The sequence below is a fragment of the Cariama cristata genome, unplaced genomic scaffold, assembly GCF_000690535.1.
Source record: "Cariama cristata isolate BGI_N322 unplaced genomic scaffold, ASM69053v1 scaffold4090, whole genome shotgun sequence".
Lineage (NCBI taxonomy): Eukaryota > Metazoa > Chordata > Aves > Cariamiformes > Cariamidae > Cariama > Cariama cristata.
The window spans coordinates 54358-69230 of NW_009595193.1; the positions used below are offsets into that span (position 1 = coordinate 54358).

General features: G+C 42.0%; 1 protein-coding gene across 1 annotated transcript in view; it reads right to left on the reverse strand.

Annotated features, from left to right (window-relative positions):
• NDST4 (N-deacetylase/N-sulfotransferase (heparan glucosaminyl) 4) overlaps positions 1-14873 on the reverse strand; it is an 84791-nt gene that overhangs the window by 11873 nt on the left and 58045 nt on the right. Inside the window, exons 6-7 of the mRNA XM_009701072.1 lie at positions 2566-2748; positions 709-805 (exon numbers count right to left, since the gene is read on the reverse strand). Of these exons, the coding sequence (XP_009699374.1) occupies positions 709-805; positions 2566-2748 (280 nt within the window). The remainder of the gene's footprint in view (positions 1-708; positions 806-2565; positions 2749-14873) is intronic.

Here is a 14873-nt window from a genome sequence, read left to right on the forward strand (position 1 = left end):
GCAGAATTTCTATATGATCTTAGATTAATCATTTATTTAGCTGCCTCAGCATCCAGTTTCTGTAACGCGTCCCCAGCAGCAAATAGCTGTCTTGGGAGTGGGAACATGTGGCTTGATTCGAGTTACGCCCTGAGACCCTCAGAGGCCTGCAAGGTGGTAAATACATTTATTGCCAGTTAGGGTCTCAAAAGATTTTGAAAGAATTTGTCAAAGAACTTAATAACAATCTTAACATAGAGCAGCCTGACAGCACGTTTTTTTGTATGGTGAACAAACGCAATTTTACGATACAAACGGTTGTCCCTTGCTGTTGGCAGTGAAGGAGTTACTGTCTGAATCCCGTAGGGATTGGGAGTGCACCATCTCTATAGCAGCGAGTTAGCTTCGGCTCACAGGACACAAATACACAGACACAAAACTGGGGGGGCTAGCTCAAAAGATGTTGAAAGAATTTGTCGAAGAACTTAATAACAATCTTAGCATAGAGCAGCCTGACAGCATGTTTTTTTTGTATGGTGAGCGAACGCAATTTTACGATACAAACGGTTGTCCCTTGCTGTTGGCAGTGAAGGAGTTACTGTCTGAATCCCGTAGGGATCGGGAGTGCACCATCTCTATAGCAGCGAGTTAGCTTCGGCTCACAGGACACAAATACACAGACACAAAACTGGGGGGGCTAGCTTCGGTTACAAATTCATTACTTCTTACCTGTTTTCTGGGGTCCTATCACAAGAAATTTTGGTAGGTGGTCACAGGTTTTGTCTCTGGACCAGATATCCCTGTGCCGTTTATCGTCACACGGATTCTGAAGAAGAAAAGGCGGTTCTGTACATCACGTTGGGGGTATCCAAAATGTTTGCATGCACATGAGGCTTAGCAGGATCTGCATGTTCTGTACTAATGCCAGAGCCTTACACTAAGTAGTAAAATCCCACATTTCCTCCTAAGAGTTTGCTCTGGACAGATATCGAGCACTCTGGTATGGATCCATGGAAACATTCAGGTTCACGGGGACCAAATTCCTGGGTATCCTTGAGGATGAATCCTTCCAGGGGTCCCAATGAAGTCAGTAATGCTACACAGTTGTGCAAATCCTAGAAGGACTGGTGTCAAAATCCACACCCTGGAGACTACTGCATTTCCTTCTCTCTCTTAGTCAGGCTCATTTCATCAACTCAGAGTCCACAGGCACGTAGATAGGCACGTATGTGGTCCCTTTGACTAAACTGCAATGTGTATACAATGGTTTTGCATGACTGAGGATTAAGTTCAGTCATTAGAAAACAAGAAAAGAAAAAGAAGGAAAAAAAAAGATTAAAACATTGATTTAATCAAGTTTTCATTTGAGGTTAAAATGGAAACCTCTGCTTGAATAGCTTCAAGGCATTACTTTCTTAGGTGACAAAATGGTTTCAGATGCATAGGACTTAGTGCAAATTTTAATTTACACAAGAACCCAAAAGGAAGGACAAAATAGAAATGTGGGATATTATTCATCTCCTTATCTTTCTACTACCTATGAATGCAAGATAAAAACGTGTGAACAAAAGACCCCACAGAAAAGGTTAGAATTGACTGCTCTTTAAAGCAGTTATCATATAGATACTGCTTTTGCGTAGTATTGGCTGGTAATAAAAGATACAGTTTGCTAGTGAATAAAGTTAACAAAATATAATGGAGAAAATCATTAACTGATGTGAATTGCTGCAGCTTTGCGAAACTCAGTGGAAATATTATAGATCTATACTTCTTTTGCATCTGGGCCAAAAATAATAGGGAAATTTTCTGCTCCTTTTTGCCAGTGCAAGCCCGAAATAACTGCACAGATCTCCACGGTGTCACTCTGGATTTAAGCCCGCATAGCTAAAAGCACAGCGTGGCACATCACATTCTGAAGAAGAGAAGAGCCGGATATGTGTGACAATGATTAGGAAATTACAGTGTTGAGATTACAAGCAGTACTATTGTGCATTTGAAACAGAGACAGAAAATAGCCTGTGCAGAAACCCTTTTCCATACTTAAAATCGCTGCCCATTCTGCATTCGCTGCGCTGACCCCTCCTGCCCTCCTTTTTCCTCGCAGTTTCATTGAAGGGGGTTCAGGTGGTGGGAAATCCTCCTTATAGCTGCAGTGATCGAACATTAGTGATCCCCCGTGAAGGGGTGCAATAAATCCGCATCGTTTGCCTTGAGATAGCTCTCGCTACTGGCTGCCCGCGGGCACACCGATAGTGCAACACGATTAGTTAACCCAACGTGATGCATCAGCAAAGCTACGGACAGGAGGGATGGGAAGGGAAGCTTTCTCTCTCATAAATGGCAGTTAGGTGCTTTTACTATGCCTGATTTGGGGTGAGTGGAAGCTAATCCATTTCTAGTCAACAGCAGTGGTCTCTCAAGAAAAGCTAAATAATCTAAGAAGGCATGCAGGGAGAAATAACATATCTGAATGTGAAGTGGGATTATTTTTATTGGTGGGTGTTTTTTTTTTTTTATTTTAACAGGAAAAGATTCTTATTTCAACAAGCACATTGCAACTGGAGGAGGAAGAGGATGCGACGTTACCTGCCAAAGAGGGTCTGTCTGCTCTGGGAAGAGCTCAAAGTACTTCTGAGCCAGCTGAACTGGAGGCAGCGTCTGCAGTCTCAGGTTAGTCGAGCTCTTAACAAAGTTGGCTAGGTTCGCAAAGGTGTATAAGCCCAGGCGGTCGTTCCCGTAATTAGACAAATGGGTCATGAAGATGCTGATCTGGGAGGCAAGAGAAACCTTTCAGTTGCAGGATATCAGGAGATGGCAGCATCTGGCTGGAAAGGCAGGCATGGGGGCTCCCGGGAGCTTTGCCAAACCCTCTCCACCCCACCCAAAACCCAAAGAAGACAATGAAAATGTTAAACTAGTCACACGTCCTAGTCTCTCTGCAAGGGTCAAATCTCCACACTTGTCACGTATGTGCCATTTCTTTAGGATCCCTTATCTGAAGGGAGGTATTGCTCACGGGCTCCCCACGGGCTGGCATTCAGGAGATCCTTTCAGAGATGTATTTTTTTATTCTTCTGTTTTGACTTCTTTTTTACAAACAACATAAAAAGTATTTCTTGCATGCCTCCCGTTTACTTCGCCATTCCTCAGCCCTGTGCAGCATCTGGGAGGCACTGGCCTGCGTGACCCCTCGGTCGGGCGTCCCCAGCACCCCCGAGGCAGCCAGCTCTCTGCTCCTCGGGTGTGCAGGCAAAGCTTAATTTCGGGGCTGCTTTTTATGGAATTAACTTGAAAATCTGACTAATAAACTGTCTCCTCCTAATGCAGTGTTGGTTAGTTTTAAATGGCATGGCTGTAAGTAGGTGAGTAAGTTCTGAAATGTAAAACTTTCAAGCCTTTGTGAATGCTGATATCTCAGCTAAATATCACTGTCATCGTTTTCTCCTTAAAGCCAATACAACTTCTGCCTTTTTATCAGCTTTACTATGGTTCTTCTTTACATGGCCACTGCTTTATAGATCTCATAAAGAGAATTTGTAAGAATAATGTAAAGACTATGTTTCCCAGTATTTTCTTTACATGATGTGATTAAACTCAAGTTTTGTGGCTGCAAAGTCTTGGTTTATCTGTAGGTTGTCATTATTTAGTTTTATGAAGATGCTCTCAAACTGAGTGTTGTTACTTGACTGTTTTACTCTGTACATCGGCCTAAGATAGGATGCACAATGACAGTGGAATTTAATTACACTGTTATCAAGAAATAACGTCATAGTGATAACTGAACAGTGTATATTTTTCTTCTTTTTCAGCACCATCTCTGAAGTTGACAATCAATAATATGCAGCAGATCACAAAAAGTACAAATTAACTAACACGACCACGGCAATTAAACAGAACAGCATGTCAGGCAGTGCGCTTCTTAATAATGATATCATGCTTCCAGGAGGTCTTGACGCGAAGTAAAAAATTAGAAGTATAATGTTGGTTACAGCGAACTCCAGAATATAGTGGTGGGAATTTTAACAGTTTGTTGTCCTGCCGTAATGCAGGAAATTTCTGGAAAAGGAAAATAAAGGATGGGCTTTGTGAAGACCACAGACAGCAAGCCATTCACCTTGAGGTTGGGCTGGGTTCAAAAAAGGGATATAGGCTCAGCACCCATCTCCTAGCCTTTCTGTGCCTGATTTTGGTTAAGGCACCGGTTTGTACAGCCTCGGGAGGGCTTGGTGCCTGAAGGCTGGCATGAGCAATAGGCGGTCTGCTCAGCCCCTGGTGCCACCTGCCTTACCCAGCGAGGAGGCAGGTCTGCAGGCAGGGCTGGGGGCACAGGCCAGGCACATGTTGGGGTCTGAAGCACCTGACTCTGAAAAGAGTAGTCATCAGCAGTGAGGACACCTGATTCACAGGTAAATTGCTTGCTTCGCAGGGAGATGTCTATGTCCAGGTGAGTCTCTTTTTGGATGATTAGGAATGGGAACTGACAGCCCAGCTGGGGACTGGGTGTGAGCTTACAAAGTGATGTGCAGAGAGCAGGAGAGGAGGTGGTGTGTGGGCCTTCCTCCCCTGAGAGCTGCAGCAGGAGAGCTGGCTCTCCAGCATCCGGAGTGCCTGCTCAGGTCAGTGAGATTTTTGGTTTTATGTTTGTGGGTTGTGTTTTTTTTTTTCTTTCCTTCATTCCCTGTGTCTTGAAGGAAGCTGGATGTAGTTTGAGTGATGCCTTGCACGATCCAGACATGGGGGACAACGTTTAGGCTGCAGTCCTTTGAAGCCTGAATTGTACGTTAGATATGCTGGAGGTGTCAAGTTGTATGCTGTCCTTACCAGGAGTAGGCTGTGGCTGGGAGACCAGGTGGGCTATCCTGGCACCTTGGTCCTTGAGTTAGAGCCCTGGAAATGTGTGTCTCAGCTGGGTGGCAACCAGGGTACCCAGCAGCTAAACTGGTGGGAAGTGCAGAGTCTCCAGACTGGGGACCTTCATGCCTAAAAAGGCTGTAAAACGCCTAGCTGTGTCTCAGGGATTGTTATCGCTGATCCACATGCCTTGGTGAAGAGCTTTCCAAAACAAACCGCTGCTACCACCTGAAGATGAAGTTTGCCCTTCAGTGCCTTGCTGCTTTGCAGTCCCAGGCTTGAGCTCTAGCAGAAGGAAGTGCTCCTGACAAAAATACTGTGTCCATAGCTCACCATGCTGTCCTGGCGTTCAAAATAACCACAGAATAAAAAGGCAGAAGCTTTCCACTTTCACCATCTGGCTCTGCCAATGTGGTGCTTCTTTAAGCATCAGCCCACAATGTTTAAAAACATGTCCATTAGTTTGCTAAATTATTGATAAGGCTTTTAGTACTTCTATAAGGTGAAGATGGATGGCACTTAGGAGAAAGTGTCCCTTATGGCCCATCTGCAATGTGTTTGTACCGTGCCCACTTTATTCCACAAAAGATAATTTATTCTTCACTTCTGTTCTGAGCCTCTGTTGAGCAAAGATTGGCAACTGTGCAAGATCTTTTTTCTGTTGGCTTGACTGTGTGGATTCCAGTGCCTATGTATTTTATGACTGAAAGTGTTTGACTTAAGCAAACTCTGTGCATGTCCATATGTAGTACCCCAGAAACTTAGAAGCGAGGTAACGAATCTTCTTTGGATTTCCAGTCTACTGACCTTCTCCCCTCCCTTCCCCCGGTGGGCCACCCCCCCCAACACAAACATATCCTTTCTAGTTTAGAGTTCAACTCCTCAAAATGTGACAAGTGCTTCCTGCAAACTGTTTTAAACGATGAAAAGGAAAACACTTTGAGGAAATGTTGATAGAGGATATCATCTCGTCTCTGAAGTGGTTTTTGATAAGTGCTAAAGGGTCTGTGAATGACATTTAATATTATTGCAGCAAGTAAAGTATGCAAGTAAATCTACTTGCTTTTTTTGCTTTTTTTTACACTTGAATTTGAATGAGTTTTTTTAACGTAAAGTGATACTTATAGGAGATGAGTATCAGCTTATTTTAAGAGTTTCATTAGGCTGCAGTCCAATTCAAAAGATCCAATTGATCACCCTTTATGGAGTCAAAATATCTCGGACATCTCTCTTGACTTTTGCTCCATTGATCTTTTTTTGAAGTGAAAAAAACCCCAAATATGATGCATTATACGTGGGATAAAACCATATCTAATTCTTTGCCATCTGTCTCCAAATCAGCTGAGACAAAAGGAGATGAGTATTAACTGTTGATGTTTACAGCATGGATGGACACAAAAGTTTATTTTCATGCTGATGCCTCAATCCATAGAAAATGTGATAATCTAGAAATGTGCTGAGCTAGCAAAATGCTGCTGGGTGCCTTGAGGCTGGTGCTGGGATACACAGTGGTGCCGCACCGCTTTGTCCTGTTTTGGCCTCCAGAACCAGCCACGAGAGTGAGGACACCGAAAACCAAGGACTGTCCCCTCCTGCAGTGCTCCGAGCAAAATTGGTGAATAAAAGAGAAAGAGCCTTGTTTTCATACTTTGTGTGACCAAAAGTAAGCTATTGCACGCAGACTGACATTAACCAGCAAGCAGCACTACATCAAGGCAGGGATAATGCTTTTAGGAGGGAGGTAGGGTGCCGCTCTGCGCAACGGTGCGGTACAAAAGCAATAAATTGTTTCAAATTCCTGAGGCTGGGGAAAAGGCTCTGGCTGCATTGCATTACTCTTAAGGTTAAACTAGCATAAGCGATGTCTGTCACACAAATGTACAGAGAGGCACCAAGTAAAATCCCTTGCTGTCACTGTACAATCTATAGCCAACACGCTATGGGAAACGAGGTCGGTTGTGTGTTACTTTGGCACTGGTCGTGTTCCCCGTTGGTGCCAGAACACAGACGCTTTGCAGGACTGCAGTGTTCAAATGATGCTGTAGTTTGTACTGGTGCAGTATCTTATTAGCTTTGGCAATTTCTCTCTCCCTCTGTCCCGTCACTGTGATCACTCATATTTTGAGAGGCGTGAAGGGGAAGGAATGCTGAAGGTGTAGGTAGGAAAACTTTCTTTTTGCTTTCTTCTCTCTTTCTGCCATCCACCCTCTGATCCAGATCTCAGTCGCGGCCTCCTGTTCATACCCCGTAATATGTTTTTATCAAAATCACTTTCCCCTTTCTGCAACCAGGGCCCTTTTGTTACAGAAACACTATTTTTAATTATTTTTTTAACCCCTCAATTTATTGTAAGAAACATCTGCAGATTTTTTAACTATGGCTTTCAAAGACTTGGACACAAAAGAGAATTCTGAGATTTACATTTTGCTGGTGACAAAACTGAGGCACAGAGGGATGGTGTGATTTACAAAGAATCAATCTCCCACGGGGAAGCCTGCTGCTGGGCTGATCTACCTTCACGAGGGTAACCCAGGCAGCACTTCCAGGAGTATTCCATTTATATCCATGTTAAATGGGAATGAATGGAGAGCTGTGCCCGCAGAGTGTGGAAATTCTGATTTTACTATTGTAATGGGGTTTTTTTCTTCTGGTTTCTGTTGCGTGCTCTGAATTAATATTTCAGAGATGTCCACAATGGTCTGCAATTTCTCTGTTCAAAAGAAAGTGATGGGAGGAGAACAGTGGTTCTAAATTTCTCAGACCACCTGTACAGTTAATATGCCATTCTGGTTGATAAATCATATTATTTCCATTAGGCTGGGTGGTCAGGGGGAAAGAAAGGGTATTTTACACCTCCTCCACCTGATAGACTCCAACAGAAGCTATGTCCTGCATCTGTGATGCAGTATGTAACGTTTGTACATGCGTGCTTGTGCTATACACATAAAATGAAATCTAGATTAGCTAGTAGAGAAGAATGAAGGGCTTGTTTCAAAATTATTGGAATATAAACCATGCTAAATCTACCTGAAGTGCCCCGAAACTCTGTTCTGTACTCAGAGTTAGTGCACTGTCTCCAGACGCGCAGCCCTATGTACTATTAATGTAGAATATCGAGGTTTATTTCCTCCTGTAAGTGCCTGACTCTGTACAGGCTTAACTAAAAGCACTTGGTTTTGGTGAAGGTTACCTGCCTGTCTCTGGAGGGCACTAGGATGGCAGTCTACACTAAGACTGGAAATCCTATTCGTCTCTTTTGGGAGGACCATCCCAGAGAACTGCAAACCACTGTAGATTCTGCACTGTGGACACAGCTTTAAAGAGAAGTTCACAAAATGTTGAACTCTAGCGGGATTGTCAGACTGGCTGGGTGACCCACATCATGCTAGCAGTAGCCAGGTAGCTATGAAGATCTCATTAGCCACTTAGCTATGCGTTCAGAGGTTTGAATTCTTTACTGTATGTGATCACTGGGAATGCAAATGTCCTGAAGGTCAAAGGGTAAAGTGACTTCTAAAACCAGGACATCTTTGCTTTTAAAACTCTATCCTTTGTGCGTGTGCATTTGTTTACTGCAGGATTTAGTTTATGTTATACATGCAGCTTTGAGTGCAGGAGTGTTTTGATGTTTCACTTCAAAGCTGTGCCTTAGGATGACTGAGGGCAAGTCCTACCCTCAGCTGGTGTGAACCCCTCCAGCCTGAGCGAAATCTGCAGTTGTGTTGCTTTGTACAGGAGCTGATATTAAATACGGCTGCTCTTTCCGTCCCCCAGGAGCCTGTGCTCCGTAGCCACCAATGTCCTTGCCATCTCTCCTAGTGAATTAAAACAGTCATGAAATTAGCACAAAGCTGCTGTTTTCTCCTTGAGAATAACATATGTCTACATGCTAGAACAGAAATTCTTGGAAGAAAGACTGTTAGTGCTCCAGCATCCAGCTGAAGTGTAAGCCAGTCAACCCCACTGGAGTACCTGACCAGTCTCAAGGATGGCTACCCAATATCGGGAATCAAATATTGGCTGATACCTTCATGTTAATATTTCAAACTATGCCTATCCATTGATCTAGCACTTGCAATGAAAAAATAAATTACAAAACTTATGTATAAATGTGCTCCACCGCATCCTCTCAGCCATTCAATAATTAAATAGGATGAATGTTCCCTTTTAGGTCCTTTCCTCCTGCTCGTCCTTTGGCCCTGCCCCGTTGCTGGAAAGCCCAGGAGCAGAGACGGGCATCGCGTGTGAATCCTGCTTCTCTAAGAGAAACTTGTTGTTCCCTGTCTTTGACAACTATTTTCCTTGCTTCTGCACCTCTTAAATAAAATTTGCAAGAAGGGAGGAATTAGTGCATGCAAAATGAACCAGGGACATAGCTCAACCTGGTGCAAAACAAAGCTGTGTTGGGAAATAACACGGTGCAGGCATCCTGTTCTTGTAGAAATGTGGTAGCATATTTACTGCTCTTCTCTGCTCCTCTCTTGCCTGTGTGTTTCCCAGAAAAATGAATTTTGCTATTCTGCCTTTTTCCATTGTGCTCAGAAAATGCTGTACAGTTGCTCCAAGAGCAAACTCTCATAATTGGATCTAGATGGCAGCATGTTGTATTTCTGAATGTGTAAATGGGATGTCACGGCTGAGAAACGCAAAACTGTCAAGTGTCCATTTACTAATACCAAGTAGCTCTATGCTAGGCTGACCACAGAAATACCTCTTTCAGTTTCAAGTGTTTAATATATTTCAGGTCCCGACAGCCTCCTATTATGGATTACAGACTTTTCTTGTACCTTATGAGCCAGAGCCCCATTCACTGATAATGGATCCCAGAGCACTCGGGCCCTTAATGCAGCTGTTTGTGCAGCAGCACTAAAAGGAAGCCGCGAGTGAGTTTTTTGTGTTGACAAAGCACTAATTTTAATAATGACAAATTGTTTCTCTAGAATTCAGCACTATTCATATTCATGACCCTTCTGCTACTGAAGCAAAATCATTTATATGCCTGAAAATCGCTTTTTTTTACTTTTACTCTATTTCCACTCTGCACATTTTTTTATATTTTAGCTTTCTTGACAGGATAATCAAATATTTTCCAAACATGGTATCTCTAAAGAAAGCAACAAAGGCAGTGTTTGGAAAGAAGCATTTTTGTCTTTGATGGAAGAGGAAACAACAATGTTGAATGGGGTTTTCATTCCAGTATCTGTGTTCCACCCGAAGTGGTCCCAGCGATGGGAGGGTAAGCAGCTGTCGATCAGTGGTGTACGTGGCTTTGGGACAGCTGCACAAATGCTGTGGTGTATCCATCTGGTTTTAACATCCTCTATTCAAAGAGCAAAATTGTTTCTCCTTTACCCAGGAATGCTTTCTACTTTTCCATTATTTAGTTGGTATGATTAAATGAATTCTTTATTATTGACAGAAAAATCCTGTGTGTTGTTCCTTTCCCTATGAGGATGTTCCTATGCTTGTTTTTTATTTTTATTTCCTAATATCTACCCAATTCTCACTTCTAAAATAAAGGGTAAATCATGACCACATTCCAACACAGCAAGTGTTTCCTGTGTTATATACATCTTTGATACCTCTGACGCGTGGGATCCTAGATTAAGAAAGCCAGTTAGGAGGTTTCACTCCATTACTTACATATATATATATTTTTTTTTTTTTCAAGTCTGCAATTAAAAAAGTGTGTGTGGTTGGTTTTTTTTTACTCTTAGGGCATGCTTTCAGAGCCTGTGAAAAAATAACTGCTGCTGTTGATGACTTTATGCAATCAGTGCACAGATGCATTAGGGTGGAAAAAATAAATGGATTTTTTTATGTCTGTTCATTTGTCACACTTGTATAAGTGATCGGCAGTATATCTGATTGTGGCCAAAGCTTAATGAATTCTGCACAAATGCAGTACTACCAGTTACATCTGTGGGCCCCACAAAGTCTTTGCAGAAGTCTAGGGCAATTCAATCTTCCTGGTATAAAAAGATATTTTCATTTTTAAATGAAATTCATGATATAGGAATTTGATTTGTTGCCATCTGTTTTTTTTCATTGAAAGACTATAAGCTTCTGCAAAAAAAAATTCTATTTAGTTCAGACTCAAGAATAAACCCAACTTCAAATTATACAAATGAACCAGATGAAAATGGTTTTGGGTACTATTGTCTTAAGTCAGATTTGTACACCTACCATTCTTGACAGAGTAATATAAGTATCATCAAAGCTACAGCTCTGAGAAGTCTCAGATGGTTTTGGTCTTCAGTTTTCAAAGATGACCAAAGGAGTTTGTATAAGGAGATAGCTATCAGTAACCTGTTTCCTTGAAGGGATACGTTGCATGCTCCTTGTTAACTTCTATCAAGCAACTACAAAATACTGGCTGAGGCTGTCAACATCTTTAGTCATAATCCTCTGCAGATAAAAATTGGTTCAGCTTCAATTATTTTGTGCCAATGAATAATGTGAGTATTCCTAGGCATCCGTTTATGCTACCAAATTACATCTCACTCTGGCTCCATCTACAGAAAATCGTGAAGCTTTCTCTGTCTCTATTACTGCACTGAAATAACGGTAGCTGTCCCTTACTGTTCTTACTGTTGCAAATGCTGTTCTGACGGTACCGCCATCACAGCAGGAGGGCTGGCCTGAGCTGGTGGGCGAAGGACCACCACGGGTCAGCGTTAGTCCAAGGTCCTCTGCGGTGCCTTTGAGTGGTGCGTTGTGTGCAGTGCCTGTGTAGCGCTGTCTTACAAGCCTTGTATTTATCACAGTATGGAAAAATGCAAAAATAATTCTAAATAATACATTATGCCTCCTCTGTGTACATGGATAAAGTAAAACTTCTGCCTTTGGATGCGTGGGAGTGGGATAATGACAGCACTGATCATTTGGACCCATCACTACAAGAAGGATCTTGAGGTGCTGGAGCGAGTTTTCCCACTGCTTGGCCTTATTTCTAGGGAAGAGTCAGCTTTGCTCTCTTATTTGTGCATGCTTGCTCATAAATGCCTAATATCTAATTAAATAATGACATGTTTTAGTAGCATGTAGATATTACAGATAATCCAGGAGGGATCACTTTTTAGCACAGATTAAATATCTTTGCAGCAAAACTAATTACTTTTCCAGAATTTCCAAAATATCTTATGGGGCCTCTTGCGTGAGTGGAAAATGGTTAGAAAATTTCTTCCTGTTTGACTTTCACTTTAATGGAAATAAACAGTGCTCTCATTACTTTGAAGAAATCTAAATACAATGCTTATGTTTTAAGCAACATTAAACCTTATTTATGTAGACTGCAGAGGGTATGATGAGATATAATTGAGAGAGTTTGCTCTATGCATGTCGTACCTGCATGGCTGTGATTCCTAGACACGAGAAGACTCTGGCACTTGGGAATCTGTGTAAACAACTAGACAGCATTCAACCAGGGGAGAAGAGAGAGTTTGCTCTATGCATGTCATACCTGCATGGCTGTGACTCCTAGACACGAGAAGACTCTGGCACTTGGGAATCTGTGTAAACAACTAGACAGCATTCAACCAGGGGAGCCAGCAGTGGCCAGGCTGCCAAACAGCTAATAACAGCGGTAATAAATATTTATGAAGGCTGTATTTGAGCCAAGCTGTGTGCTTGGCTAGAGTCTCTCTGCATACACACTGCGGGTCACTGGGGAATGCTCCATGAAATTTCTCACCTGCAATGACCTGGGGTTAAATTTTGTCATCTCACAGCTTGGAGATGTCCCTGGCTGCTTTGGCAGGTTCTAGGGAAGACAATATTCTTAGGCAGTATGAAACTAGTCCTGAAGTAAACATAGACTTTAAGGTGGTCAGTCCACCAACCGTAAGAAATGAAGGATTTGCTTAGCACTGCAGGTACATAATGTGTTGCTTGGGGACCCGTTGGTGTTAATACCCATAGAGGAGGCACAGTGTTTTATAGATCACAGTTCAATACCACAGGCAAAGCTGCAAGCTGCCCTATTCACTTCAACAGGACTTCGGTAAGTTCAACAGTGGCCTGACCTAGTGACGGTGTTTTTTTTTTAAACTGGGTCTTCAGTCATTTTTCTGCCTATTTACCCTTCCAACCAATGAGTTAAAACATAATTCTCTGAGCTGGCTGAACTTTGGGAGAAATGTGCTCCCATATCTGCTAATGGCAAATAATGGTCAAAATTAATATTAGTTTGGATAAGTGTCCATATATGACTTTCTCTGACATTTCTCTTTCTAGATGTGCTTAAATAAGATCTGACTCTAACTATGTTTTGAATGACGGAATGAATTCTGCCTATTATCATTAACATGGCACTTCATAGTCTCCAGGTAGAGGAAGGTAAAGTCTCTCAAAGCAATACTGACATTCCCTGTGGAAATTGCTGCCCAGGACCCTGCACAGCACACAGAGTTTTAGAACAACTGTAAATCATCCCGTTTAAACTAAGCCCTCTTATAAACACTGAATAAGAGTTTTCACCAGGATACGGTCTTTTAAACTGCAATGACAGAAACGTCAGGAAAGTTGATGTAGATTGGAGATGCAGGAAATTTATCATTTGTTTTTATAACTGTTCTACTGTCATGTTGCTATTCTAGCAGTTTTATGAAGAGCTGACTGCTCTATGTTATAGAGTGTTCATAAATGATGATTAATTAATCCATTTTGGTGGCCTAGTCTGAGCAAACAAACCTCAGAGTTAATTTAATTCTCCACTCTTGGTTTCAGAGGAAAAAAAAATACAGCATTTTCAGTTCACTAGAGGATATAATATTCTCAAATCAGCCATTTTCCAATTAATTTTGAATGGTGAACACAGCAAGGAAATTTGGTTCTTGTCCATTTACTTCTATTAAGGATTCATTTTCAATAATCAGAGAATTCTGAGTCAGCTTGTTTTTACCTTAAAGGCTTGCTCCTGACACTTTAATAAATTATCGTATGGTGTGTGCTTGAAGGTAACAGATTCTTTTTCTCTTTTACCCAATAACCCTCTTGTTGACACATGGTCATTTATTACTATTTCTGCCATCACTGAACTTGCTGGGAAGTAATTCTGGTAAAGTACCAAAATGCCTGGTGTAGAGTATCAGCTTTCATAAAAAAGGAAAATGTCATGAAAGAGAAAGGAGATGTGTTATCCTTGAAATATTTTCTTCATGCTCTGAGTTTCAAGCTAATTAGTTTCTAAATATGCAGCTGAAGGCTTGAGTTTCCATGGGATAATATTTTCCTATACCAGCTCTTTGCAGCTGGGGTAGCCATGTGGGATGAAGGAAAATAGAATGATTTACAAAGGGGGAAAAAAGATTCAAAAGCCTGAGTAAGGTTGGAGAGGATTTAATCATACACCTGGAGTTGGAAGATAAAAGTGACTTCAACATTTATGTTTGTATTATAATATTTCTATTATGTTATCAGTGCTTACAGGATTTCTAGTTGCAAAAGGAAATATCTTTAGGGGAAGGGGTGATTGTGCTGTAGATATAGGCACTTTTGTAGTGTGCTATCTTTCAAAACAAATATATGTTGGTTGTATTAAACCTTAATACGTGCTGTGGCAGGAAGAAAACAGAAGAGTTTACGATACTGAACGTGCATGGGATGCAAGTATTTTTCTGAATAAAGCAGAGGTACTGCCCTCTTGCTTGGGCAAAAGCTAATGACTGTCCTGTGTTTGCACCGCCAGCCCAGGCAGCTCCGGCTGGGATGCCCACGGGATGGCAACCCTGTGGCCCTCTCCACAGGGATGAGTGTCTGGCCGCTCTCTTTGTGCTTCGCTGTAACATTCGCTTAATGCAGTAAAACGGTTTTTACATTGTCCTGGCAGCTTAATGGGCCCCTGTATAAAGAAGAATAAGGCTCCACTCTCTCTTTTTCATTTGATTTGGTACGTTTGTGACCATTAAGACAAATTCTGACGTAGCTGGTTAATAACAAGACTTGGTAGAATGAACGTATCCCTCTTGCCGTGTTGGAGACAGACGTGCCTGTCCCTATAGGCAGTGGCCTGCTAATTATGGCTCAACAAGTATTGACAGTTT